At 42.6% G+C, this 27612-nt stretch overlaps 1 protein-coding gene across 1 annotated transcript; it reads left to right on the top strand.

Moving 5' to 3' along the window:
• Window positions 1–1492: 1492 nt before the first annotated feature.
• Window positions 1493–27017, top strand: LOC106568202 (fibrosin-1-like protein). Its single transcript, XM_014138332.3, has 19 exons — window positions 1493–2688; window positions 13602–13808; window positions 15610–15702; window positions 15831–15857; window positions 16899–16928; window positions 18767–18815; window positions 20500–20818; window positions 20921–21138; window positions 21255–21484; window positions 22338–22388; window positions 22609–22713; window positions 22840–22899; window positions 22991–23020; window positions 23120–23191; window positions 23379–23514; window positions 24642–24713; window positions 24826–24909; window positions 25021–25258; window positions 25441–27017. The coding sequence occupies exons 1-19, from the start codon at window positions 2338–2340 to the stop codon at window positions 26465–26467; spliced, it is 3399 nt and encodes a 1132-aa protein (XP_013993807.2). The 5' UTR covers window positions 1493–2337; the 3' UTR covers window positions 26468–27017.
• Window positions 27018–27612: the final 595 nt, after the last annotated feature.

Genomic DNA, 27612 nt, shown 5'->3' with positions numbered 1-27612 from the left:
TGTTCATTGAAATGCATTCTAGGTGGCTACCTCATGAAGCTGGTTGAGAGAATGCCAAGAGTGTGCAAAGCTGTCATCAAGGCAAAGGGTGGCTACTTTGAAGAATCTTACTACATGATTCCATATGTGTTATTTTATAGTTTTGATGTCTTCACTATTGTTCTACAATGTAGAGAGTTCCAAACCTCTGCCAATTACAGCTAGTTTTCAGTTGTCCCCGCTCAGACCACTTCCAGACAGTCCTAGCCAAATTCTTGTTTGAGAAATGGCTCTTTGCTAAGAAGCTATTTTTGTTTTTTTTCTGACCATTTTAATTGAAAACAATCACAGTAAGGTACTTAACTGTTTCCCAGAAATGGTTTGATATTTAGATAAAAATGGCTGCATTGGGCCTTTAATAACTATTGAATGGACTCCTGGTGCCCTGGGGAGGTTAGAACCTACTGTTCCAGAGCATACATGTCTCATTTGTCAATGCTCTCCAGCAGCCTAGTGGTGCACTCAGCTTACAGGACCTTTCTAAACGGAGCACTTCATCAGGGAAAACCCACAGAATCTGTCAGAGCATCACTAGAGACCTAAGACACTGGGGAATGGGGAATGTAGTAACTATTGCACTATACTATACAAACACTAATATATATCACTATACAAACATAGGAAATCAAAAAGGTTTACTTACACTCAACAGAGTTTGGAGAATGTTATGTGATAACAGAACATCATGTAGAACTGCAATCATAAAGCTGTTATCTGATCAACTTTGTTCAGAAACCCAGAGGACAACCAAGAGGATGATGAGAGCATATCCATGCTTCATGCATCTTTTAGCGTTCTGCTAAGGTTCCTATGGGAGGGATGCAAACCACAATAAAGGCTAGATGTTACTGATAATGGCAACCTGAGGAAGCTTTTCTACTATTTCCTCTTCCTAAGGCAATTGTAGCAGGACACTTTGAACACTACTTTACAGTGAATATGTACCGTAGGTCCTACAGCTATAGGGGGTTTATTTGTTTTCTTGGCACAGGAGCGTTTATGCCAAGCATGCTTGTGCATTAGGATTAAGTCTACATCATATAAAGAATATTAATTTAACACTGCCTTTTAACACACACCTTAGGCTCCATTTTTCCCATTAGCAGTAGGCTATTATGCAACATCAATAATGCATATAGAAAACCAGTTTTGTTTGCATTTATTCATGACGAATTATGAAATATATGATTCAAATTTCCTCAAAACCCTTTATTTCACCACCACGAACTAATTTTTCCAAGAATGAATCTGTATGCTATTCTCAGCATAGGCTATACTCAGTTGTAATAACCTGGTAGTCATAATAACTTCTATGTAATACTGTATCAAGAACAGAACGAACTTTTTTAAGCAGTTAATAGGGTCGAAGTAGAGTTCCATTATTCACCTCCTCCCGTCAGTGTCAAGTCGATGATCATTTCAGACACTTCCGTGAAGAGGTGGCGGAAATACGTCAGTTGTTCAGGCTATTGGGATTTACTCTAGACTACAAACGAAAATGCAATGTAGGGCGAAGTGGGGAGTGGGCTTTAAATCTAACGTGTCTCTTTAACACCATTTACTCAACGATTTACTCAAGCTCAACGGGACATTCGAACCAAGGAACCAATCATATCAACTAAGGAACCACTGAAAGAAGAATTCGAGGCTGGACGTATTATAAAGACCGAACCAGGATAAAGGCGAATCGTTTTCTGGCTGAGGTTTGGTCACTTTGGCGTGAAGATTGACAAGCTTTAAACAAATAGCCTGCGCATGGATGGTTTTATCTGTCAATGGATGGTCAATTATACACATCACTGAATTGATTGCGTTGTGTGGATTATTAATGTGGGATCTCGTTTGCATTTCAAAGCCCATAAGTAACAATCGGGCAATCAACATTAAAAAGAGGAGTTATTTGGGCTATTTATATTTTAATTGAATAAACTGGATCCCTCTAGCCAAGCACAAACGTTTTGGGGGGAGGCTATGGCAGTGGACTGACCATGGATTGGGCGGTGATGGAAGTAGAAGAACAGTCGGACATGATACAGCGTCATAGCTTTGTCTGGCAGGTCGCTCTGTAGCAGCCAGACAACAATTGTAACAAAGTTGCAGAACAAGTCAATATTATTGTGAGTCTTGGTGATGTCATTAGAAGGGCAGCCGCTGTTCGCATTCTAATCGAAACCATCCTTCGAAAATGTTCTTGTCTGTTTTTGTTATTGTTGGATAGATGACTCTCTGATCGTTGTCTGAATTGTTTATTTGATTTGTAAAACAAGGCAAGGGCTCTTCTGCGCACTGTTACTTTCCATGGACATAGAACACATTTCGCACTGTCTTGTGGTATTCGCCTCGTCTCGGAGTTATAAAATGGACGGGGAAATAAAGCGCAGCCGGAGGTCCAGATCTCAACGAGACCGCGTGCGGAGAAGGGATGCGATTGACAGGAATGATCAAAACCGGAGTCCATCATCTGGCTCCGACCGGGGGCAAAGTCCGTTCAGAAATAAGGCCCTGTGTAATTATGGAAAAATGACCAACTTGCATTATGTCCGACCCCCGCGTCCCTCTCGGAGAAAGAGACGGGGGTCAGTCTCTCAGGAGGAAGACATTATTGATGGCTTTGCCATAGCCAGCTTTCTCAATCTGGATTCTTTAGAGGTAAGAACGTAGGGCTGTGTGTGTGTGTGTGTGTGTGTGTGTATATATATTTGATTTTGACACACGTTTGTTTATTTGGACATGATTCATAAGTAAATAAGTCCCTTAAATCACCCTGTGTGGGCCTCATGGCTCATGGTCTCTGACAGGGTCATGTGCAGTTTACCCAGTTGTCTCCATTGTGAGTTCATTTGCAAATGTTGTGTAAACATGTATAATAACCATTGTAACAATGTGTTGGCTATCTACACTGTAATGACCTACCTGCCTATGTAACAAGGTTTTAGGGACCTAGGATATTGCTGTAAACATACTGGTTTGCAGGGCCAATATGCTGTGAGGGTGACAGCTGATAATATGCTGTTAGGTTTCTGTTGATTTATCCCAACATCAGCCATTATCATGCTATGAGGTGTCACTCAGTCCATGTGTTTCTATAAATCAGACTCACTTTCATTCCAGCAGATGTGTTTCTGGAATACAGATAATTATGGGTGCACACTGGCTGGTTTGGTCAATGTCATGATAATTGCTGGTGTTTGCCAGAGAAAAACTGGTCGATTTTGAATATGTTCTGATTTGCTGGTTGTACACAAATGGAAAACCAAAAAACTCTAGGCCTACGCTTGACCCATTATAAAGAAAGCTGCTCTCTTGCTCTTAAACGCTCCCAGGTGCAGTGTTCATCAGCTGGTTTTAGTTTTAGTGTGCTCCTCCTGCCTCACGGCATGTCCACACACAGGGACATGTGTTTGGAAAATAGATGCAAAAGAAGCAATAATAAAAGCATCAGAGACTTCTATGTTCAAGCAAACCAAGTGTGTGGAATGATTGAAAATGACCTTTTCTCTCAGTGCTTTCCGCCAGATGGTGACTACCAGTAAACATGATAAATGGTAGTTAAGTGACACTGTGTGAAAGACAAACTGGCAGTAAAAAGCCAGAGCTGACTCAAAGTGAATGGTGCATATGTACCAGACAGAAGACTCATTATCATTATGATACCGTCTGAATCCTGTTATGACATTCACATTCTAGAAAGAGAAACCTATTGTTATACCAAATGTCAGGGGCGAAAAACATAACACAATACAATCAACTCTCATTGATGATGATCATTATCTATTACCATCAACCCTTGCTTCTCAGAGGTGTAAACTCAAGGAGTTGCTTTGCTACGTGACTTCACTATAGAGCGTGCCAGTAGGGGAAATGAATGTAGAAAGAATGGAGTTTGGTATAGATGCCGGAAATAAGGTCTGAGGTTAAAACAAGTTTAGATCTTATACATTTTGTTTTATGAGATAATATCAGTCAGTTAACAGGACCTTTATGAATTCTGAAGGCTTTATGTGCTCTATGTGCTTGTTCCTCTGTGTCCAAATCACTAAACACTTAAAATGGTCCAAACACACACGCACAGTCGTGAAGAAGGTGCTTATTCCCCCTCAGGAGGTTGAAAAAGTTTGTCATGGGCCCTCAAAATCCTGAAAAGGTTCTACAGCTGTACCATTGAGAGCATATTGACTGGTTGCATCACTGCTTGGCATGGCAATAGCACCGCCCTCGATCACATGGCGCTACAGAGGGTTGTGTGGACAGCCCAATACATTACTGGGGCCAAGCTCCCTGCCATCCAGGACCTCTATATCAGGCGGTGTGAAAAGAAGGCCCGAAAATCATCAAAGACCCCAACCACCCAAGCCATAGACTATTTTCTCTGCTGCTGCACAGCAAGAAGTACCGGTGCACCAAGTCTGACACCAACAGGCTCTTGAACACCTTCTAACCCCAAGCATTACGACTGATAAATAGCGAACAAAATAGCTGCACGGACCGAGTTTACCTTGTATCTTTATTGACCTTTTATTTCAGTATTTGCACTGTTGCCTAGTCCCCTTATCCCTATACATATCTACCTATAAAAAAACTCATTCATTTCCCCATAGGCTTTGGTGGCAAACGAGCCATGGCAGAGTTATTGCGAAAAAACAGATGCCATTGCTATTACATTCAATAGTCACTGTAGTGTAGTCACTGTAGCCATGATGGACCAGCTTACCGTACATGAACACTGTGGAAACAGCTGCTGCATACAGCTGTTGCATATTGCCAACATGATTCCCACAACATTCTGGATGAGGATGACTGTAGACTTATAATGACTCCAGCTCAAAATGACCCTGACCTGGATTGTAATAGAGGAGGCTTACATAATTGTATAATGATTGTTGCAGTGAGTGAGTGCTGTAACCTAGACGGTGTAACTCACCAGGGAGGGATTCTTGGATGTGCTGGCCCACTGTATGTTTGTTTGACTTCATTAGCTCTGTAACCAGCTTGTCTGGCTTGTCATTAGTCTAGCGTTATGTATGAATGGGTGACGCCTGCAGCAGCTCTACCCTTTAAACTGTGAAACGTTTCTTTGTTACACAGTCTGTTCCCTTTAATAACGCATGCTTCTCTTCTCTAGCTCTGCTAATAGAGAGACTCTCTCCTCACTCTCCCACTTTTATGATGATTGAGCTTCTAGGATTCCACCAGATAGAATTTCATTAATACTAAATCTAGGATTAGTCATTTATAGAGTGAGCTGTCAGACTGTTAATATTTTAATATCCTACTGCATTAGAGCCCCAAGCTGACATTTTGATGCCCTATTTGCGTAAATTGAATGATATGTTTGATGTTCTCTCAGAGTCCGTCCTCCTGGTCAGGTGTGTACTGTACTGTACACCCCAGAGGTGATGTCCTCTAAGTAGCTGTTTGATGTTCTCTCAGAGTCCGTCCTCCCGGTCAGGTGTGTACTGTACTGTACACCCCAGAGGTGATGTCCTCTAAGTAGCTGTTTGATGTTCTCTCAGAGTCCGTCCTCCCGGTCAGGTGTGTACTGTACTGTACACCCCAGAGGTGATGTCCTCTAAGTAGCTGTTTGATGTTCTCTCAGAGTCCGTCCTCCCGGTCAGGTGTGTACTGTACTGTACACCCCAGAGGTGATGTCCTCTAAGTAGCTGTTTGATAAACACTACCAGTGTGTCAAAGGCTAAAGATGAATTTAATAGGCTGCAACAGGTGAGAAACACTGTCACAGAGCATTCTACGCCCATAGCTCTCAGTTAATAAAAACAAATGTTTATCTGTTTTGCTGTATTCAAGATTACGGCTAAACTTGTACAGGCAGTGGCACAGTGGTCTAATTTTCTCAAGAAGCATATAATTGAAATATTACAGCTATTGATAGGTAAGTGCTTCTTTATGACAACCAGGGCCCTGCTGCATAGTTCATGTGCGCCAGCCTCCCAGACCTCTGGGCCAGCTCTTCAGGCAGTCAAGCTGCTCCACAGCTCCTTGTCTCTTTGTGGTGTTTGTCTGTCTGTTTGGATAACGCACTTTAAAAGCTTGTGTGGACAAGATTGAGGAAGTGATTTGCTTTCAGGGGACCTACACGGATTTTTAAACAAGTAGGTGTCACTTGTCTGTGTATGTGAAAGTGTTCACTTGAGCTGATAATAAGCTGTGCTTTCAGGAAAGCTGTGCTTTTGCTTTCATCCCTTTTTTCAAGTAGAATCAATGTTCTATGTTCTAGTTCTGGGAACAGTGAAATGACCTCTCCATGGCCATATTCAGTGTGCCTGAATGTGCACTCATTGACATACCCTCTATGTTATCTGGCCTGCCATCCCCCTAGTCTCCACAACAGCTAGCCTCTTATGTCCAAGGATTACCGTCTCCTCTCTTAAGCATGGTGGTAGCACAATGACTTCATTCAGCCAGCTAATGCTGAACGTTTCATGTTTTACCCCTGTTTGCTGCAGTTCCACATAATGGGAAAACCCGCAGTTGTAAAAGTGAATGTGTGCGTGTGTGCGTGTGTGTGTGTGTGTGTGTGTAAGACAGAAAACAGGCTGACTCGGACTCAGACTCTCCCTGCCATAAAACCCCTCTCCTAGCCTTTGTTCTGCTGCTTGTCTGCTTCTGCTGTAAATATACCACCAGTCGCCCTAAACAGCCTGGAAATGACATGGAACACCATGATGTCTGTCTGTTGCAGTGTGCTGACAGACAGAGAGGCAGCAAGTTTTATTTAGAAAGTGAATATGTAGAACAGGGCTGGCCCAAGGCATAGCTTTTTTATATATAAAATAATAGGAACTCAATCGGGGTCTCAACTTACTGTTGAGTTTAAGAATAGTTGAATACACCAAGTGCAATTTTGAAATCAGCAGTTTTTATTTTGTTATGTCAGTCACTGACAGTCACTCAATTAGACATGTCAACTACCAATGTTTTGATTCAGCTATCTAAACTTATAGTAATCATGGCCGAATACCAACCCGTAGCGCACGTGCCCTGACCTCCCAGGGGCACCCAATTAATTTTGTTAGTCATTCTCACTCAGATATTATATTAACATGGTAGAAGTCATGGCAAACTTTGTAGAATTGTTTGTTATAAATTGCTACATTTTCTCTCCGCCTCATGGCAAAATGTGTAGAATTGCAGAAAACATGCTTTAAAAAAAACTGCAACATTTTCTCTATGCCCCATGGCAAAATATGTAGAAGTGCATGAATTAGCTTTAAAACAGCAAAATGTCTCCACCATATGGCAAAATGAGTCGAATTGTATGAAATTTGTTATACAATTTTTACATTTTCTCTCCACCCCATGGCAAAATGTGTAGAATTGCAGGAAATTAACTTAAAAATGTTCGCACCGCTGTCAAAAGGGGGGCCACTAAAATGTTTTGCCGCGAGGTGGGGGGCACCCGAACCAAATCTCACTTAGGGTCCCCAAAAGGCTAGGGCCGGCCCTGATGTAGAATGTGCTGCTACTGCATGACCTCAATCCACTGGCTAAATAATGACTGTTGGCCCCATTTTGTGGATAGATACTATTTAGCCCTGATAAGTAGGGCTATCTGCTGAATATGGTACAGTTCCCAATGTAGTTTAGTTCTAATTCAGGGGCAGTACAAACAACACTCTTTTGTTTTACACTGTCTTTCTATCTCTGTCCCTCTGTTTTTGGCCTCCCCTTTGTGTCTGTTGGATGTTGAGCTCTACTGCTTTGTAGTTACGTTAGGGTTCCACTACAATGCCCATAGCTGAGGAGATTATCCCAGTATAATGTCTGGAGGCCACTGTGAATAGGCTCTCTGAGGAAAAGGCCTGATTAGTTACTGATGGTGTGTAATCTAATTGTCTTAGTACCTGGCAGGCGAGGAGAGCAGAGGCATTAATCAAGCTACTATATACAGCTGTCAAGGATAGTACAGTCATGTTTTATTACATGTTGTTTTTACCCAAATATACACTGAGTGTACAAAACATTAGGAACACCTTCCTAATATTGAGTTTCACCCCTTTTGCCCTAAGAACAGCCTCAGTTCGTCGGGGCATGGACTACAAGGTGTCAAAAGCGTTCTACAGGAAGGTTGGCCAACGTTGACGCCAATGCATCCCACATTTGTGTCAAGTTGGCTGGATGTCCTTTGGGTGATGGACCCTTCTTAATACACACTGGAAAAACCCAGCAGTGTTACAGTTCTTGGCACACTCAAACCAGTGCCCCTTGCACCTACTACTATGCCCCATTCAAAGGCACTTAGATATTTTGTCTTGCCCACTCACCCTCTGAATGGCACACATACACAATCCATGTCTCAGTTGTCTCAAGGCTTAACAATTCTTATTTAACCTGTCTCCTCCCCTTCATCTACACTGATTGAAGTGGATTTGTGACATCAAAAGGTTTCACCTGGATTCACCTGGTCAATCTACAGTATGTCATGGAAAGATCTGTTCCTAATGTTTTGTACACTCTGTGTATGTTGTTGCCAAGATTTACCCTCTACCACAGTAGCATGTGATAAGTACTTTGAGGTAAGATATGAAAATACATTTTTCTCAATAATCTTGTCTGAAGAGTGAGTGTAATGAGGCTCTCAAGAATTGCTGATGTTATGTCGTTGTCTAGATCAGCTTTTGTCAGCTGAACATCTAGTCACGCTTCTGATCATAATCACTTGTCAGACTGTCTCCATCTGATTTTCCTGGGCTGCCAGTGCAAATAACATATTGAGTTGATGAACAGTAAGTCAGACAGGATTTTGATGACAGATGATATTGACCGATTTAACGTACCTCACTGTTATGAATGGCAACATCAGTCTATAAAAATCAGTGAATGTCCTTGAATGGGTCTATACTGGGTTGAAGAGTTGTAGCTGTGCTGTACTGCACAGAGAAAGAGAAGCTCCACGATGAAATCACTAATCGTTTCACACAGGTATGTGGGGAATTTCTTCCTCCGAGAATGGAACCCAACAGCTGTCCAGATAGTCTAAATACTGTGCTATGTGGACATAATGTACTCTAGTGTTTACAAATGAATCTAGGTGATAATGAACTGGATCCATTTTCAGCCCCCTCGTCTTTATCATTACTGTAGGTTGAGACAAGAAAAGTGACATTGATGTTCTATTACAATTTCATAATGTTTATATTTTTGGCAACCAATACGTCCTTTAAATATGTTTGACATTTATGTGACAAAGTACACATTTAGACTTGTACGGCAGAGCCATGGCAGTGTGAATTTATTCATGACTTAAGTCCATTACCGGTAAATAGATTGCCCGATTCCCGTAATTCAGTGGCAGGACCTGAAGTGACTTCAGGCTGTTGGACAGGCAGAACCTGTCATGGGAATAGAGTGTTAAGTGTCTAATTACCTCTACCACTTATTTGTGTGTCACACACATTGTGGGAAATGACACGCCAACTCCATTTCAGCATTCAAATAATCCAGTCATTATGAACCTATTCTATCTGCAACCTCTCTACAGAAGTCAGGCCCATTTAAGGTGAATCGTGGACCAGAAGATGGTGGCCTATAGTTGCTTGTGATCGAACAGTTCAGAATGACAGAAAGCGGTCTAGCTGGGAATGGATGGAGTGCTTGATCTATGGATAGGCTGTTTGCAGTATTATCTCTGTCGTGGTCAGGAGGATAAAGACATAAATAATCATGAATATCAATTCAGATTATCTACAGCCATGACTGTATCTCCTCAGGCCTCTATAGGACTTACGCTGTTTAACAGCTAAGCAGCACCTGTGTTATCTGTTGACCTGTAGCTTTACACACAGCTTAGGAATCGATCAGGTACTGTATCTAATGGAGGAACGCCCATGAACATCAGATCTGCTGGGTCCACATTCATACACTGTAGTGCTTTAATAAATGAACATAGGAAGGAATATATTTCACTATAACATATCTATTACTCTGATAAAGGCATGTTAGCCGATGCTATTAGCTTTATACAATTAACTGTCTGTTGTACCCCTGCATGTGTTGCACCTTTGCAGAGCAGTTAATGGAGGCTGAAGCAGCACTTATTGTGGCATTAGCTGATTGTATGCCCTTTGCACTGTCTTCCCGCAGACACAAATTGGATTTTAATAGCATAACATCCCCCCTTGTTTCTCTGGCCTCTTGTATCTCATGTCCTTTGTGGAACATTTGCAGGCCAGGCCCAGGGTATGTTCAGATGCCTAGTGAGAGCTCATATGTAAGGTCTGACTGCAGAGGCTGTAGAACATTTGCAGGCCAGGCCCAGGGTATGTTCAGATGCCTAGTGAGAGCTCATATGTAAGGTCTGACTGCAGAGGCTGTGGAACATGAGCTGTTAACAGCTTGATTCTCATGTATTCTGTTAATTGAGGATAGACTGTGTTATAACATGCATGTTACTGCTATATTCACTGGTGGCTTCATGCATGGTGAGAGTGACTGGATGGAGGAACAGCTGTGATAGTGAAACTTGATGAGAGCCTTCCATCCAATGAATCCTTTGTAAGCCACTGGGCTTTACCTGGGACTTAGATCCAGTGTTCATTCTCAAAGCCATTCACACCGCAAACCCTAACCTGGATTTAGCTGGATTCACCCTATTGTATTCAGTGTAGCTGGCAAAACGTATCTACCCCAGATTATTTTCACCCACACTCTCTCATCCTCCCCTTGTTTGGTATTTGGTTTTGGATATTTCTCTCTCCCTCCATTCTCCCCCTTTCCCCATGCCTCTCCACAGATATGTACACCTGATGCTAATTCAGAGTCAAGCTAGCAGTGATTGTTTTGATCAGAGTCTTGGTAACAGTCCAGGGAGGTGGCGAAACAGAATAAGACATAATTTACCTCACGCCGCTAGTCTTTCAGCAGCACCATGAATATTAATATCACTATGGCAATGGTTCTGGAGATTAGCTCAAGGTAGGGCTTTACACTTGTACCATTAGATCAGTTGTTTTCATGGATAGCTGAAGCTGCAGGCAGGGGGGACGCTCAGCAGGGAATGCTCACAGTTCACACTTGATGATTAGTTAGTTTCCATTGAACAATAATACCTAAAAAGCCACCAGCATAGGGGTTAATTTTAGGGGTTAATTTATTGCATCGCTCCTTTCAAAGTTTTTTATTTTTTTATTTCAACTTTATTTAACCAGGTAGGCAAGTTGAGAACAAGTTGTTATTTACAACTGCGACCTGGCCAAGATAAAGCAAAGCAGTTCGACACATACAACAACACAGAGTTACACATGGAATAAACAAACATACAGTCAGTAACACAATAGAAAAAGTCTATATACAGTGGGTGCAAATGAGGTAAGATAAGGTAGGTAAGGCAATAAATAGGCCATTGTGGCGAAATAATTAAAATGGATCAATTAAACACTGGAGTGATAGATATGCAGAAGATTAATGTGCAAGTAGAGATACTGGGGTGCAAAGGAGCAAATAAATAAATAACAGTATGGGGATGAGGTAGTTGGATGGGCTATGTACAGGTGCAGTGATCTGTGAGCTGCTCTGACAGCTTGTGCTTAAAGTTAGTGAGGGAGATATGAGTCTCCAGCTTCAGTGATTTTTGCAATTAGTTCCAGTCATTTGCAGCAGAGAACTGGAAGGAAAGGTGGCCAAAGGAGGAATTGGCTTTGGGGGTGACCAGTGAAATATACCTGCTGGAGCGCGTGCTACAGGTGGGTGCTGCTATGGTGACCAGTGAGCTGAGATAAGGCGGGGCTTTACCTAGCAAAGACTTATAGATGACCTGGAGCCAGTGGGTTTGGTGACGAATATGAAGCGAGGGCTAGCCAACGAGAGCATACAGGTCGCAGTGGTGGGTAGTATATGGGGCTTTGGTGACAAAACGGATGGCACTGTGATAGACTGCATCCAATTTGCTGAGTAGAGTGTTGGAGGCTATTTTGTAAATGACATCGCAGAAATCAAGGATCGGTAGGATAGTCAGTTTTACGAGGGTATGTTTGGCAGCATGAGTGAAGGATGCTTTGTTGTGAAATAGAAAGCCGATTCTAGATTTAATTTTGGATTGGAGATGCTTAATGTGAGTCTGGAAGGAGAGTTTACAGTCTAACCAGACACCTAGGTATTTGTAGTTATCCACATATTCTAAGTCAGAACCGTCCAGAGTAGTGATGCTGGACGGGCGGGCAGGTGCGGGCAGAGATTGGTTGAAGAGCATGCATTTAGTTTTACTAGCATTTAAAAGCAGTTGGAGGCCACGGAAGGAGTGTTGTATTGTGTTGAAGCTCGTTTGGAGGTTAGTTAACACAGTGTCCAAAGAAGGGCCAGATGTATACAGAATGGTGTCGTCTGCGTAGAGGTGGATCAGAGAATCACCCGCAGCAAGAGCGACATCATTGATGTATACAGAGTAATAGACATCTGTGTCTTAGGTTGCCTGTAACTGATTTTTGTTCGTGTTTATTGCTTGCCTCCACTGTGCTTGATGGCATGTGTATCAACACCAGTGGTAAACCCCCCACAGGTCACTGGTGTTATTCCGGGCACGGGGCATTTAGCTCAGATTGCCAAACCCCACATCCACAGCCTGACAATGGGCAGCACCTGGCCGCCCACATTCTAGTCTCACAGGCCTGCCTCATAGGATATGAAAGCCTGCTCTCATATACTAGACATAACATAGTAGACATAACATAGTAAACATAAATCTGGGACACTCAAATTAGTAGGATATGTTACATTTGGTATGGTTACATAAGACAGATGGTTACTTAAAGCAAAAATGAAAATAGGATGGTTAGTCGGGGTGGAGGGGTGGGCGTATAACACGTATGTCTAGCAACCTAAAGGTTGCGAGTTTGAATTTTATCATCGACAACTTTATAATTTTAGCTACCTTTTCAACTACCTACTACTTTTGAGCTACTTTGCAACTACTTAGCATGTTAGCTAACCCTTCCCCAAACATTAAACCCTTTTAGCTAACCCTTATCCTAACCTTAACCCTTTAACCTAACTCCTAAACTTAACCCTAACCCCTAGCCTAGGTAACATTAGCCAGCTAGCTAACATTAGCCACCTAGCCACCTACTGTAGCTAGAATTCGCAAACATATCATACGTTTCGCAAATTCGTAACATATAGTATGATTTGCAAATGCGTAACATATTGTATGTTTTGCGAATCGTAATGTATAATACATATTGTAATTCTTAACATGTCATACGAAATGGGTGATGGAAATCCACAAATTAATACATTCCATACAAAACTTAACATATAATACTAAATGGAGTGTCTCGGATTTAAGTACAACATAATACGAAATGCTCTGAGACCAGGTTGGATATGACCTCAATACACAGAGCCATGCCCAGAAGCATCATGAGTATGGTTTTATTTAATTTCTCTTTGTCTTTAAGATTGGTTTTTATTTAATTTTTAGAGGTTTTAGCAAGGATTCCCCTGCCGCCTTGTCATATTGACTCAGTCTAAGCATTATCATCATCCACACCAACATCTCTTTCTTTCTGTGCTGTAGATATTAAGCCTCTTTTGTGTTTGTTATCTCATAGGTGGCTCTGAGGAAGACCTCAAAGAGCCTGAGGTTGCAGGAGGGTAAGGAGAAGTGGGAGAGTCAGATGCTGAAGAAACGAAAGGCTTCTGAAAGGGCTGAGATCCCTGTGAATGTATTCACTGACAATGGAGCTGACTTTGAACATGAGCAGGATGGAGAGAAGGAGCGGGGGAAGGTGAAAAACAACTCAAAGAAGAACAAGCAGGTAGCCTATGGATCTGTGGTATTAACCTTCATTATATTTCAAATGAATATGCTCTCCTACAAACCAAAACCTGTCTACCTGGTAATGTGTGTGTCCACATGTGTAGGGGTTTTGCCCAGTGAAGTGATGAGGTCTTACAGTTGAGGTATTATTTTTGGTTGTTTGTGTAGCTTAGAGTCTAGGCTTGTTTATTTAGAGTTCTTTCTTTCTGTTTCAAGTCATCCATTTTCAATCCCACAATTCTATTTTTCTAATGGTGATCCTGTTTCTATCAGTTGTAAACAAACTGTCTCCATCATTAGGTGTTCATTGTTGGCACCAGCCAGTCAGTTATTCCCAAAGCTTCCCATCTTGGTCTAGTAATTGCCTCGCACAAGCCTGTCTGTTGTGCAGGAAGTCAGGAGGGAGCCACACAGGAAACGAGGGCCAATAAAGAGCTATGATGAGATAAGGTGCTTTGTGAAGAGCTTCCTCCTCAGCCCAGGATGTGTCTGTGTTTGTAACAGAGAGCACACCAGGTACACACACACTTAGGCTCGCTTACATATCAGTCTCTGGCCTAGCCAATTCCCCTACCCTTATCTGTGTGTGTAGACCAGATACTACTTGTTGTAAGGTATCGCCCTGTAAGGTATTGCCTAGATGGCCCCTGGCTTGTGGATGTTTCCTCTACTGAACAGTATGCAAAACAGTATGTTGGATAGTAGCCTCCTATGCAATAGAGGAGAGAGCTATGATCATGTTTGTTTCAAAGAGCACACTGGCTGTGTCAAGTAATGACTTTTGCTGGAGGATGCTAGTTTGACATGTTCACAGCCACTGTGAAACACCATCTATGCTATTTAAATAAATCGGTTTCACACGAACACCCACACACAGAACTAGACAGTGTCCTGGGCTGGACTGTCAAAGCAGGGAAGTGTAGCAGCCAACAGAACACTACAGGAACGGGCTGAATGCTATGGGACAGTAGCTTTAAACCAGGGCTGCCCAACCCTCTTCCTGGAGATCTACCGTCCTGTGGGTTTTCAGTCCAACCCTAATTTAACACACCTGGTTCTACTTATTAGCTGCTCAACAATACCTTAACTAGCTGAATCAGATATGCTAAATTAGGGTTGGACTGAAAACCTACAGGACAGTAGATCTCCAGGAAGAGGGTTGGGCAGCCCTGCTTTAAACCATCAAACCACATTATTATACTGTTCCTGTGTCATCATCTCTACGGGCTAAGCTTTCATTCAATATCATTTCTCTCTTGTTTTATCCAGAAACAATTTGTTCTTTCCTGAATCAATATTTGAATATGCATTATGCTGCATGGATCTGTCATTTAAGGTTTCCATTGCAACACAATGGTGTGTGTGTGTGTGTGTGTGTGTGTGCATGTGTGTGTGTCCGTACGTGTGTGTGTGTGCGTACGTGTGTGCGTGTGCGTTTATCCGTGTGTGTATGCATGTGTTTATGTGTGCGTGCGCCCATTTATGCATGCGCTGTGTACCTGCACTCATGTTGCCGCCGGCTTTCAGATGGGCCAGAGCATGGCCTAGTGCTAATTGCCCATCACGGGCAGTCAATGAGTCTGGGCATCAACTCTGCTTGTTTTAAATCAGGTTATGTGTCATTGAAATGGATGTCCTCACTGACGTGTAATCACTCACTGATGTCTGTAATACGATAGTGCCCTCTGGTGGTCCAGATTCTCTTCTGGGCTGATAAATTCACTGTCTACCAATTCAATGTAATGTAGAAAACCCTGGACTCAAAGAACGGAAGATAATTAGTCTATCATGTCCCTCAGGTGAAGGGGCTTCTAGGAAGGCAAGACAGAGCTGAAGTCACCAAAACACAGGGCACGCATCAGAGAAGCAACTCCAAAGGACACAATAGAGAGGTATGAGCAGTGTTGTCTGGATAAAGACATGTTTGTGTGCAACAACATCCTATTGAGTGATTACAGAGGACATTTGTCAGAACCTATCATAAGCCCTTGCTCATTAACATTATCCTTCCTTTCCACAGAGTTCATTCTCTGGTCGGGGATATTCGGTGAGTGACTTCAATTCTTTCTGACAGAATTAATGTCCAGGATCTGCCTATAGTCATTCTCAGAGTATGAGGGCAAAACCAGGTCAGTGATTACAAGAACAGTCTGTGACAAAATGTTCTCAAAAGCTAACAGGCTGATATTTAGTAATGTAGCTAAACAGGTGTCATGTCAACATGGATTAGTGATTTGTGGATCTGAGTAACCTTGACATGTTGACAGTGAGCAGGACTTGAGTCATTAGGGGAGTGAGGCAGAGAGACATGTGTTATCAGTGGTTTCAGTATAAATTGACTGGCTGATATAGTAGCTCACAGTTGTGCTGCTGTGTCGTCTGGCATGATGAATCCCTTAGAGCAGACAGATCAGTTCACACAGCAGTTAAACACATGTCTGTCACTAGGAACGAGGTAACAGACAATGTATAATAAGGTCCTCTCTCTCTCTCTCTCGATTTGTAAACAGACTGTTTTTGTGATATTACTACTAGACATAATCACAGTTTTTAGTCCTAATCTAACCAGGATTATTAGTTGATCTCAATGGATCTCAATGTTTCTTTATGCATTATTTGTAAATACAGCATATATTTATCAAGATTTCATTGAACATACTAAATTAAATGATTGGAGTCAAGTTTCTTAATCAACAATCTTGTTTTCATTGAACAGGATATTGTAATGAAAGCTTAGTTAATGAAGATAAATACTGCTGTGGAAGCTTACTGTAAACACCCATCAGTCACTCTTATGACTACTGCCTCTAGTCTCGCGGTATCCTCTGCTGTTCTCTCCCTGCCAATAGAGTAGGAGTAAACACGGAGGTGTCACTCAAAACACAGGTCATGACCTTGAATCAAGGTCTCCTTATAATCTCTAGACAGATAATAACACTTTTTGTTCCTGTGGGTAATATTGATATGACTGTGGAGGCAGAAAGCAGAAATGTAAACAACTCACTTCCAGTTTGAGTGTTTGTGATTGATGAAGGTGTTGATACATTCTCATGAATTAATGCAGTGTTTTACATCCTTTCTCTCGCAGTGTGACAGTGAGAGTGACATCGATGACAAGGCAAGATAAACATTCTCACTTTTCACAACTGTTATCACTGATAATAAGGTATCACTGCTCTACTATTCTGTCATTCAGCCATGTGTAACAGCTTCTGTCCCTTTCCTCACCCCAACCTGGGCTTGAACCAGAAATCCTCTGCACATCGACAACAGTCACCCTGAAGCATCGTTACCTATCGCTCCACAAAAGCCGCGTCCCTTGCAGAGCAATGGATACAGCTACTTCAAGGTCTCAAAGCGAGCGACGTCCCCGATTGAAACGCTACTAGCGCGCACCGCTTACTAGCTAGCCATTTCACACCGGTTACACTGTATTCCCATCTGCGCTGTCAGCTGGCCAGGCTTTATTGTACTGAGAGGAAGGGGGTCCTCCAAATGCCAGACAGGGTTGTGATGGGAGTCAGGTCTTTTGGCTGACCTTTTTATTTACATCAGGGCAGCGTAAACAGTGTGTGTGATCTCTTTAGTCTTGTGTTTTGTTACTGGTTTGTGAGTGTTAGGTTCAGTCTGTGTGTCCGAGGACATTATACTAATTTAAACTTGTTATAAATATATATACATGTTAATAATACCAGCACTCGTTGATTTCATTATTGGATTTGATCTAAGGAATTTGCGGAAGTTAACTTGATTACAGATTACAGATTAACACTGTGAATATCATTAGGCCTTTTTACGAAAGTCAAGATGTTCTGATAATAACAACTAGTCTCTGTTATTTCCTCCATATGATCTATTTACTTTGTCAGCAACCTCAAATTAAATCTGGAGGCTCCAAAACTGAAATTGAACTCATGATAGAGGTCATATGAACCAGATTACAGTATTGTGGCATTTTTCTAGGTTGTTAATCGACTGAAGGATTCCAGGAATATCTGTAAATAAGGTCCTTACATTTGCAACACCAAAGGAACGGTTTACCACAGCTGAATTTCAGCTGAGTTCAGACCCAGTAAATCAACAATTTGATGTAGCAATTGAGTCTGCTCGGTTTGATTTGTCTTTATTTGATGCCATTAGTTTATAATCAGGTGGTTTCACAGCGTCCGTATGACTTTACAAAGAACATAAAGTTTAAAGATGCGAAATACACAGAACATCAATCTCACCACATATATTATTTAAATGAAAATGGCTGATTAGTCTAGTTTGTGTGTGCTTGTGCGCGTATGTATGTGTGTGTGTCCTTTGCTGCCTGTTATAAGAATCTGGCCAATATTCAGCAATTTAATCAGAAACATACTGTTGGTAATGTAATTTATTGATTGTAATAAGATACTCACTAACTTAATTTGTCTCATCCATTTTCTAATTAGTTTTTCACAAGGTAAATGTCATGGGCATTTATGTATATTTCTAGTGAGTGCTCTTACAGGGAAGATATGACTGATTACATGAATTACCTCTTAATATGTAATCTATGTTGAGATGCTTTTTATTATCCTGTCAAAAATATACTTGCATTGAGCTGTCACGTACTACATTCAATTATTTAAGAATGGTTTAGATTGAATCTCATTCAGTTTCATTTCGAAACTTTCCCTCATGTCATTGGACTGGGTTCACCAAGATTTATGTCTCACCTTTTGTCCCTCTGATCTCATTTACATTCATTGGGAACTTGAACACACCCACTTGAGTGACAAAGCGCACATCGAGTCTGGGAGTGGAACAAGAACCAGTATACAGAACAGTCCTGTTGATAGAGTGCTGATAAAGATGGAAAAGCAACCACTTTTCTGGACAGTTCCACTACCGTCACCTACAAAATCCTAATTTAGCCTCTAGCTAGGCTAACATATTTGTTATTTTCTTTCTTTTCTCATTTTAACTCAGGTTTCAGGGATTGTGTCTGATAAACTCTTCACACTAAGGAAAACTACTGGTAAGAATATTTCCTCTGGGTTTTGGGGTATTTAGCATGTATGCTTTTGACTCTCTGTCCTCGTTTAGCTGTTGTTATTTACAGAATAGATATGTCTCTCACTTAGTGACATGATTTTGACATGCTTTTTATGGCATTCCATTTCTGTTCACTCAAATAAGGAAAACATCCTCTTTCAAGCCACACAGTGGTCAAGTTGTTGGCAAAGTGTTATGGCCTTTGTCATTTTAGGATCCTCACACACTTGCTCTTAATTACACAATGTGGGTATGACATCGAATGTTTCCACCCTGTGGAACGTCTCTGTGCTAGAGGGATTTATTATATTTAAAGTGAAACCGAATAATGATGCAATGTTTTGTCAGATATATTTGTGCAATTGAGTTGAGTGATTTGAAAGAGCTGATAAATGTTTTCTACAAAACATTTTAGCTATGAATTGGATTGAACCTCTACTCCCAGTGGCTTAGATGCTTTGTTGAGGCTAGGAGCGGGTTAGTCACACTTCATGCTCAATGAGACTATTGGCTAAAGCATTTTTGTAATCTACTGCAATGTTCCCTATTATCATCCTTACCATCGCCATCAACTCCATATTGTGATCTAACTATAGCTGAAATTCACAAGAGGTTGGTGGCACCTTAATTGGGGAGAACGGGATGTGGTAATGACTGGAATTAGTGGAATGGTATCAAATAAATCAAACACATGGTTTCCAGGTGTTTGATGCCATTCCATTTTCTCCGTTCCGGCCATTATTATGAGCCGTTCTCCCCTCTGCAGCCTCCTGTGCTGAAATTCAACAATGAAATGCAATTTTCACCCAAAAGAATGGTGCTGAAAGCAACATCACTGAATGGTATTGTTCCCATTCAGCAATCTTTACCCGACTGAGGTGTTTGGCCGTATAGAGGCAGCTTGATAGATTGTGTTCCCTTCAAAACCCACGATTTCTCAAACTAAAACTCATTTGGCCCGTAAAAGCCAAGTGGAGACGCACATCCAGGGCCAGGCAGCATAAAGCCTGCTCTAATCCCACTGGCTGGCTGGCGGTGAGAACCTTTTAGAGCTGAGCCAGGGGTTTAATATGTCTTGTGTGAACGCGATTAGGAGCTCCCCATTTAACTCTCACTACCTCCAAGCTGCTTGTGGTGGGCTTTAGAGAGGGCATTTGTTGTTTGCTTTGGAGGTCTCTTCAGTCTCCCAATAAGCCGTCTGGAGTTCAGCCTATTGAACGTTATGATTACAAATAATGGTAAACACACCACTAGTCTCTCCCCAGGGCCCTCCGCTCTTGTCAGAGCTCAAAGACTGCAGGGAATAGAGACTAAGGTTGTGTTTGGGGCTGGGAAAATATGCCGTTTGTTGAATTTAATTATCATTTTCTGGCAGTGAATGGAAGATCTATTGGTGCGACTAAGCACTTTGTAGTATGAACATGCTAATTTTTCCAAGACACACTGGCTGATACGAAGCTGCTCGTTGTTGCCTCATTGTTGTTTCTAGATGTAGGCCTAGTACAGCAGAGATTAGAAGCTATTCACCACTCTGACTGAAGGTTGTTTCAGCTAAGTATGGACACATCAATGTCAGTATTTATCTGAAGTGGGAAAGAACATTAAATGACTAAGTTCTGTCAAACTGTGGTTGGTAGCCTATGTTCTCTGGTTGATAATATACATAGGTGTTGATCAGACGGATGAAGCGAAGGTGTGCAGCTTTGCCAGAGTGTCAGGTCTACAACGCAGCCAAGAGCAGAGCAGCGACACGCCCCTCGATCTGCCCGCTGCCAGCTCCGCCCCTGGCGCTCTGCCCGCTGCCAGCCCTGTCCCTGCAGCCCCTCTCACCACCACCCCACCTCCTGCTGTGTGTGTAAAGAAGGAGAGGACGTCACCTCACAACCCGACCATGCCAACTCTGCCAGGGCCAGGCCTATCCCAGGTCAAGAGAGAACCATTGTCACATCACCAGGGCCATCCCCTGTACATTGGTCTCCACAACAGGTAGGACAAGGCATTGACCGAACTTGTTCAAACCATTTAATAATACTATATCCTAGAGGAGGTTGATATTTATTTACAACTATTCCTTTCTCCTCTCCACAGCAGCATAGAGGGGTCCCACAAGCGAACCCTCCCCCCATCCCCCCACTTCGGGCGCCATTCTTCTCCCTTGCCGGCCCTCCCCCTGTCCGTCTCAGAGCTATCCGCACCCCACTTCTTCCTGCCAGGTCACGGGCATCGCCGCCCTACCATGTTCACTAGTCCTTCGGGATTAGCAACCAGCAGTATTGTAGGACGGTCCACTCGAGCAGACTGCTCAGGTAAGAGGCATGAACAGTAAATTAGATTTAATGTACAACAGGTGTAGAGGGTGAGAAAAGAGCGGTAGTCATCATAGAGTATGACCTTTAACCTCGCATCTCTCCCCCCACAACAGAGCACGACCTGCTTCGCCAGGAACTCAACAACCGTTTCCTGGCACAGACTGCAGTTAGAGGGGCAGGCTCTGAGCCACCTCTACTGAGGGCAGAGTTCCACCAGCACACACACCAGCACCAACATCAGCATCAACACCAGCTCACCTTCTCACCCTACCCCAACGGGTTGCCTCCTCCACCAGGCATCGTCTCTACACCCCCAAATATGGGTCGCACAGCTGCCCTAAATGTAAGTCCAGCACATGGCCACTACAAACCGCTTCATATGAGTTAATGTTATTATCAAATCCCACATTCATTGTAAAGAACATTTTAGGTCACCCAGAAACCAGAGTTTACAGAGTGCTTTGTTTTTGCTGTTTTCCAAACTCACCTTCTTAATAGTGTAGCCTCAGGCTCAGCATCTGCCTCCTGTACTCTGGGGAAAACCCTGTGTGTGTGTTAGTTTCACATCTCAAATATCAAACAGAAATATCAGATACCGTCCCCAAGAGATACATTTTTGCTTTCAGCCGTTTTAAACTTTTTTACACCCACCAGGGAACATTTTGAAATATTTCAGCATAGAAAAAAAAAAGATGTATGATCCCTGAAATGGTTGGCTGTTCCACTGGCAGTTGGTAAAGGCAGTGTAAATGGATCTCATGGCTGTTTTGACACACCAAAGCCCTGCTGTCAGGACAAATGACTGTGCCGCAGCAGAAGGAATGAGGTCATTAGAGTGCTTTTGATCGTGGGTACTTGCTCATGGATGCTTGTGCCGGCATTGGCAGGGCTTCAGTTAAGGCTTAAGCAGCTGAGATATGGAAACTCTGAACATAGCCATCTGAAGTGTGTACATGCATCTGTTAAACAGTCAATGAGCTGAGATGAATGCACCATGCTGTGCATAGTCGTTGGCATGCATTGCTTCCTGGCACTTTGTGTAATGTGAGCTGTAGAACAGGACGGTCATGGTTAATTTTTTTTATTTTTTATAATCATTTGTAGCATTTTTACATTTGTTTCTTCTTTGTGTATGCTTATATTATTGTCTAATATTGGTCATATTACTGACGTGTTCTCACAAAATTGTCTTTCAGTTGGAAAAGTACTCAGCAAAACTGGAAAACCCTTACCTAAGACATCAACATGTAAGTTAAAGTACTGTTTCCAGAAAGATGGCAATATGTTCCTTTGGATTACCATCAAAGGCATTATTCTGTATCATATTATGGTTCTCAAAGAAATGAAGTTATATGCCATTTACTCACAGATCTACTCTGGGCGTACGAAGTGCTTGTTTAATCTTTTGTTTCCCCTGGTGTTCCACTTCATTCATTCTCATCTTAACCTGTGTGTGGTCTTGCCCAGTTCTACCCCTCCTACCCCCCAGCGATGCCAGGCATGCCAGCCCTGCACCCCCACTCAGGACCCCCAGGACCTTTCAGCTCTCTGCAAGGAGCCTTCCAGCCTAAGGTCCATACCACATCACTTCCTCTGTCTGTGTGTCTGTCTGACTGTCTGTCTCCTTTATGACCTTGTGTTAACCACCCCACACACATAATTGTCAATCTAATCATGTGACTTACCATCCCTCCCTAGTCTATGGATGTAGTGACACGGCCAGAAGTCCCTCACAATCTACTACCAAAGGACCCACGGGTAGGCCTCTTCTCTATCCATTAAGTTATGAATAAAACACAGTGGTAAAGGTTCAGATATTAACCCTCCTCTGTTCTCCCTCTGTTCACAGATAACTGATCCATTCAGATCATCAGCTAGGGTAAGAATATGCCATTCACCGTCATTCTGTAAGCTTGTCGACAGAATTCTAGCCCTTGGGTTTAAGACTAATCAAATGATTGTCCTTCTATTCTTGCAGAAGGCTGGCAAATGGTGTCTAATGCATGGCCAGATCGCATGGCAGATTCATCACCACCAGCAGAGAATGAAGGTGCACAAGATACATTCATTAATTTACAAAATGCATTAATTAATTTCCAAAACCGGTAATCAGTGAAGTAATGCTTTCTGTGTCCCCCCGTCTCAGCAACCCCTTCACCTCTCAATCTCTATTAAGCTTTTAATCCCTCTCTCTGTCCATCACTCTCCTCCCCACTTTATCTATCTATCTTTAACAGAACATGCACTTTGATTCACATCAGCTGAATATGAGCAGGGTGAAGCTGGACCTGTTTAGTCGGCCAGCCGCACCAGGTCTTCCTCCTGGACTATCCTATGGCCATGACCTGGCCCGACCTTTCCTGTCCTCCTCAGGTAGCCAGCCCACTCCATGTCCTATTCATTACTGTGGATGTTAAATGAGGATGTACGTGCGGTTATGGTGATATTGTACGGTTATGGTGATATTGTACGGTTATGGTGATATTGTACGGTTATGGTGATATTGTACGGTTATGGTGATATTGTACGGTTATGGTGATATTGTACGGTTATGATGCTATGTACGGTTATGGTGATATTGTACGGTTATGATGCTATTGTACGGTTATGGTGATATTGTACGGTTATGGTGATATTGTACGGTTATGATGATATTGTACGGTTATGGTGATATTGTACGGTTATTATATTGTACAATTATGGTGATATTGTACGGTTATGGTGATATTGTACGGTTATGATGCTATTGTACGGTTATGGTGATATTGTACGGTTATGATGATATTGTACGGTTATGATGCTATTGTACGGTTATGGTGATATTGTACGGTTATGATGATATTGTACGGTTATTATATTGTACAATTATGGTGATATTGTACGGTTATGGTGATATTGTACGGTTATGGTGATATTGTACGGTTATGATGCTATTGTACGGTTATGGTGATATTGTACGGTTATGATGATATTGTACGGTTATGATGCTATTGTACGGTTATGGTGATATTGTACGGTTATGATGATATTGTACGGTTATGATGCTATTGTACGGTTATGGTGATATTGTACGGTTATGATGCTATTGTACGGTTATGATGATATTGTACGGTTATTATATTGTACAATTATGGTGATATTGTACGGTTATGGTGATATTGTACGGTTATGGTGATATTGTACGGTTATGATGCTATTGTACGGTTATGGTGATATTGTACGGTTATGGTGATATTGTACGGTTATGATGCTATTGTATGGTTATGGTGATATTGTACGGTTATGATGATATTGTACGGTTATGATGCTATTGTACGGTTATGGTGATATTGTACGGTTATTATATTGTACAATTATGGTGATATTGTACAGTGATGATGATATTGTTACGGTCATGGTAACAATGGCTTTTATTGGTTCCTTAGCTCCTTTATGTCCCTGTATGCCCATGTTAGTGTGGTTGATTTGCTCACTACTTACTCTACCTTCTCCCTCTACAGGTCATTTGTCTGCATCACCATTCAGTGCCCCCACGCATCACAGCCACTATCTACCTGCTAGCCACCTTACTGGTAAGAGCCATAGGCTGCTGGTGCAACGTCAAAATAATGATGTTTGAAGTACAAGACAACAGCCATTAAGACAACAGCCATTAAGAGGTGCTCCTCTTGTGATGCTCCTCAGATCCATTTGGTCGAGCCAGTCACTATGGAAACCTTGGACAACTGGCAACTAATGCATTTGGCGGCCTGGGTACCCCATCTCTTGGTAGGTTTTCGCTCTCAAATAGTTGACCTCAACATAATGCAACCTACTGTTTCAACTCAATTGGTGAACTGATTGATTTTATTGAAATTACATAAATCCTTCATCTTTTAGGCCCAGGCAGCCCGTTTGGTGACAGGCAGAGCCATGGGTTGCCAGGTTTTGTCAGCCACCCTCAGGAAGCCTGGAACCGCCTGCAACGAATGCCCCCCTCCTTCCCCACGCCTCCAGCACAGTCCAGGCCTGCTGATGTGGCCCGCAAGCCCACAGTCCAGAGCAGTGAGAGGGAAAGGGAAAGGGAAGCTAAGAAAAGGGATCACTCTGCTACCAAGGAGGAGTCAGAGAGAGACGGGTCAGTGACAGCCCTAGTGCAGAGATGGCATTTCCCATCCTGAAAGGCCTCCAAAAGTTGTGATTTTATATTTTGAAACAACATCTAATATTCAAAGAATTGCCTATTTTTCTAACCACATAGAGGCTAGATATCATAATATTTCCGAGCTGTTAACCTCCCCACCTCTGTCCTCTCCATAGAAATTCTCTGGAAAGAAGCCATCAATCCACCCACACATCCTCAGGCTTTCAGATTAGTAATCTGATTGGCAGCAGCAGCCCAGAAAGGAAGAGGAGTAGCCCAGATCAGGGTCATCAGGCTGAGAGGGACGGCACCTCGCTGGGGAGAGTCCAGGTGAAGCAAAGCTCCTCTCCAGCGCTGGAGGTGCAGGATAAGGGATCCTCAAACCCTTATAACACAGTGAAGAATCACCAATCCAGCGAGAGCACACAAACCCTGAAGGGACCTTTAAACATAAAGCAGGAGCACAGAGATGAGCCCGAGGTTATGGCTGGGCCACCGGAAATTACCCTCTTACTCCCACCAGGCCACTCTCAGGCTCCACACCCCTCATCAAGGCGCAGCCACTTCCCCACCGCAGGCATGCTTCAGAGCAGCCATCTACCTCACTCTCTACCCCTCTCCATGAGCCCCATGCACCCAGTGAGCAGCCTCAGTGCAATGGAGCGAGCCCGTGTCCAGCCCTTCATGGGGGTGAGTCCACTAGCCACAGGTCGAGACCACCGTGTGCCCCTTCACCTCTCGGGCGCCTGGGATCCACTACGAGACCCCTACAGAGGGCTGTACCTGCAGAGCCAGCAGGTACATACGACCTATGACCCTGAGAGAGGCCACAGACAGCGGGAGCAACACCCCCACCCACAGCCGCAGCAGCACCAACAGGACAGTCACCGGCAGGCAGAGGAGAGGGCCAGGCTGCACCAGCTCCAGGGCTCTCCCATGGAGGGCCACCTAGCCCACACACCCACCTTTACGTCCTCCCTGGGTGGGGTGATGTACCCCAGGCTCAGCCCCTCAGCTCCACACAGTGGCCATCTGAACAGGACTCCTCCCACTGCCACTCTCAGTGCCCCACCCCCTCTGGTGCCCACCTCCACCACATCTCCTGGCATACCTTCCACTCCTCGAAAGACCACACCCACCAGTGCCCCACCCTCTGGGGACCCAACCCCATCCTGCAATCCTAAAGAGGTGGAGGCACAGTAGCATGGAAGTCTCTCAGATATAAGAGACAAGACTCTATACAGTACACACTCAACTTGACGACTTTAAGTAAAAATAGTATATTGTAGATTATATGTTAATAAATAAAAAGTTTAAGTAGTGAGTCTGCATAGAAACTGTTGAATAAGTTGGATAACTATTGTTGGATAATGTTATTTGATAGTAATATATATGAGTATTTTGTAAGATTTATATTCCCTTTCTTGTACAGAAATAGATTTTATGAATTTGTACATTTGTGTAATTAATGCATTACCTTTGGTTAATACACATTTATTACACATTATTTATCGATAGGTAAAACTGAAAAAATATGTTCTCCTCTTGATTGATAGTTTTTAGGTTAAGGTAACTATGTTTCTTACCTGAAAATGTTTGACTTTCCCTTTGTGGAAATATTCACATAACCTGTCATTTGTTTCTATAAAGAATGTCTATTTAAACAAAAATGTAATTACTTGACAATTCATTGTCTTATTTTCACTTGCATTTGCAGTACTCCTTGTAATCTTAAATTATCATAATTGTTCCATTTTTTTGTATTATAGTATAATTTATCATAGCATGGGCTTGTATGTACAATGGGGTTCGAATTTATTGACACCCTTGATAAAGATGAGCAAAAATGACTGTATAAAATAAATATTAATTGATATTTAGGTATGGAGTTCTTTTCTGCTTATGCATTCTAATTTCTACGCCAAACTCACCAATGGTGTGCGTGGCCAAAGTGCTCCATTTTCATGGCATCTGACCAAAACACGGGTTCCAATCCAAGTGCCAATGCCGTTTAGCAAACTCCAGGCATTTACATTTGTTGGGCGACATGAAAATAGAGCTCTTTGGCCATGCACACCAGTGGAGGGTTTGGCGCCGAAATGAGAATGCATGAACAGAAAAGAACCCCATACCTACTGCAAAATAAAGTGGTGGATCTTTGATTTTATGGGGCATTTTTGCTTCCACTGTCCTGGGGTCATTGTTAAGGCCAACTGCGTCATAAACTTTACCCAGTACCTGGACATTTTAGCCAAAAACATGGTTGCCTCTGCCAGGAGGCTGAAACTTGGCCACAAGTAGACGGCCATCTCAATCTCCAGACTTGAAACACATTGAAAATAGTTTTA

This window comes from Salmo salar, chromosome 13 (genome assembly GCF_965601325.2).
Source record: "Salmo salar chromosome 13, fSalSal1, whole genome shotgun sequence".
Taxonomy (NCBI): domain Eukaryota; kingdom Metazoa; phylum Chordata; class Actinopteri; order Salmoniformes; family Salmonidae; genus Salmo; species Salmo salar.
The sequence above is the reverse complement of the archived record's forward strand: the minus strand, read 5'-3'. Positions and strand labels throughout refer to the sequence as shown.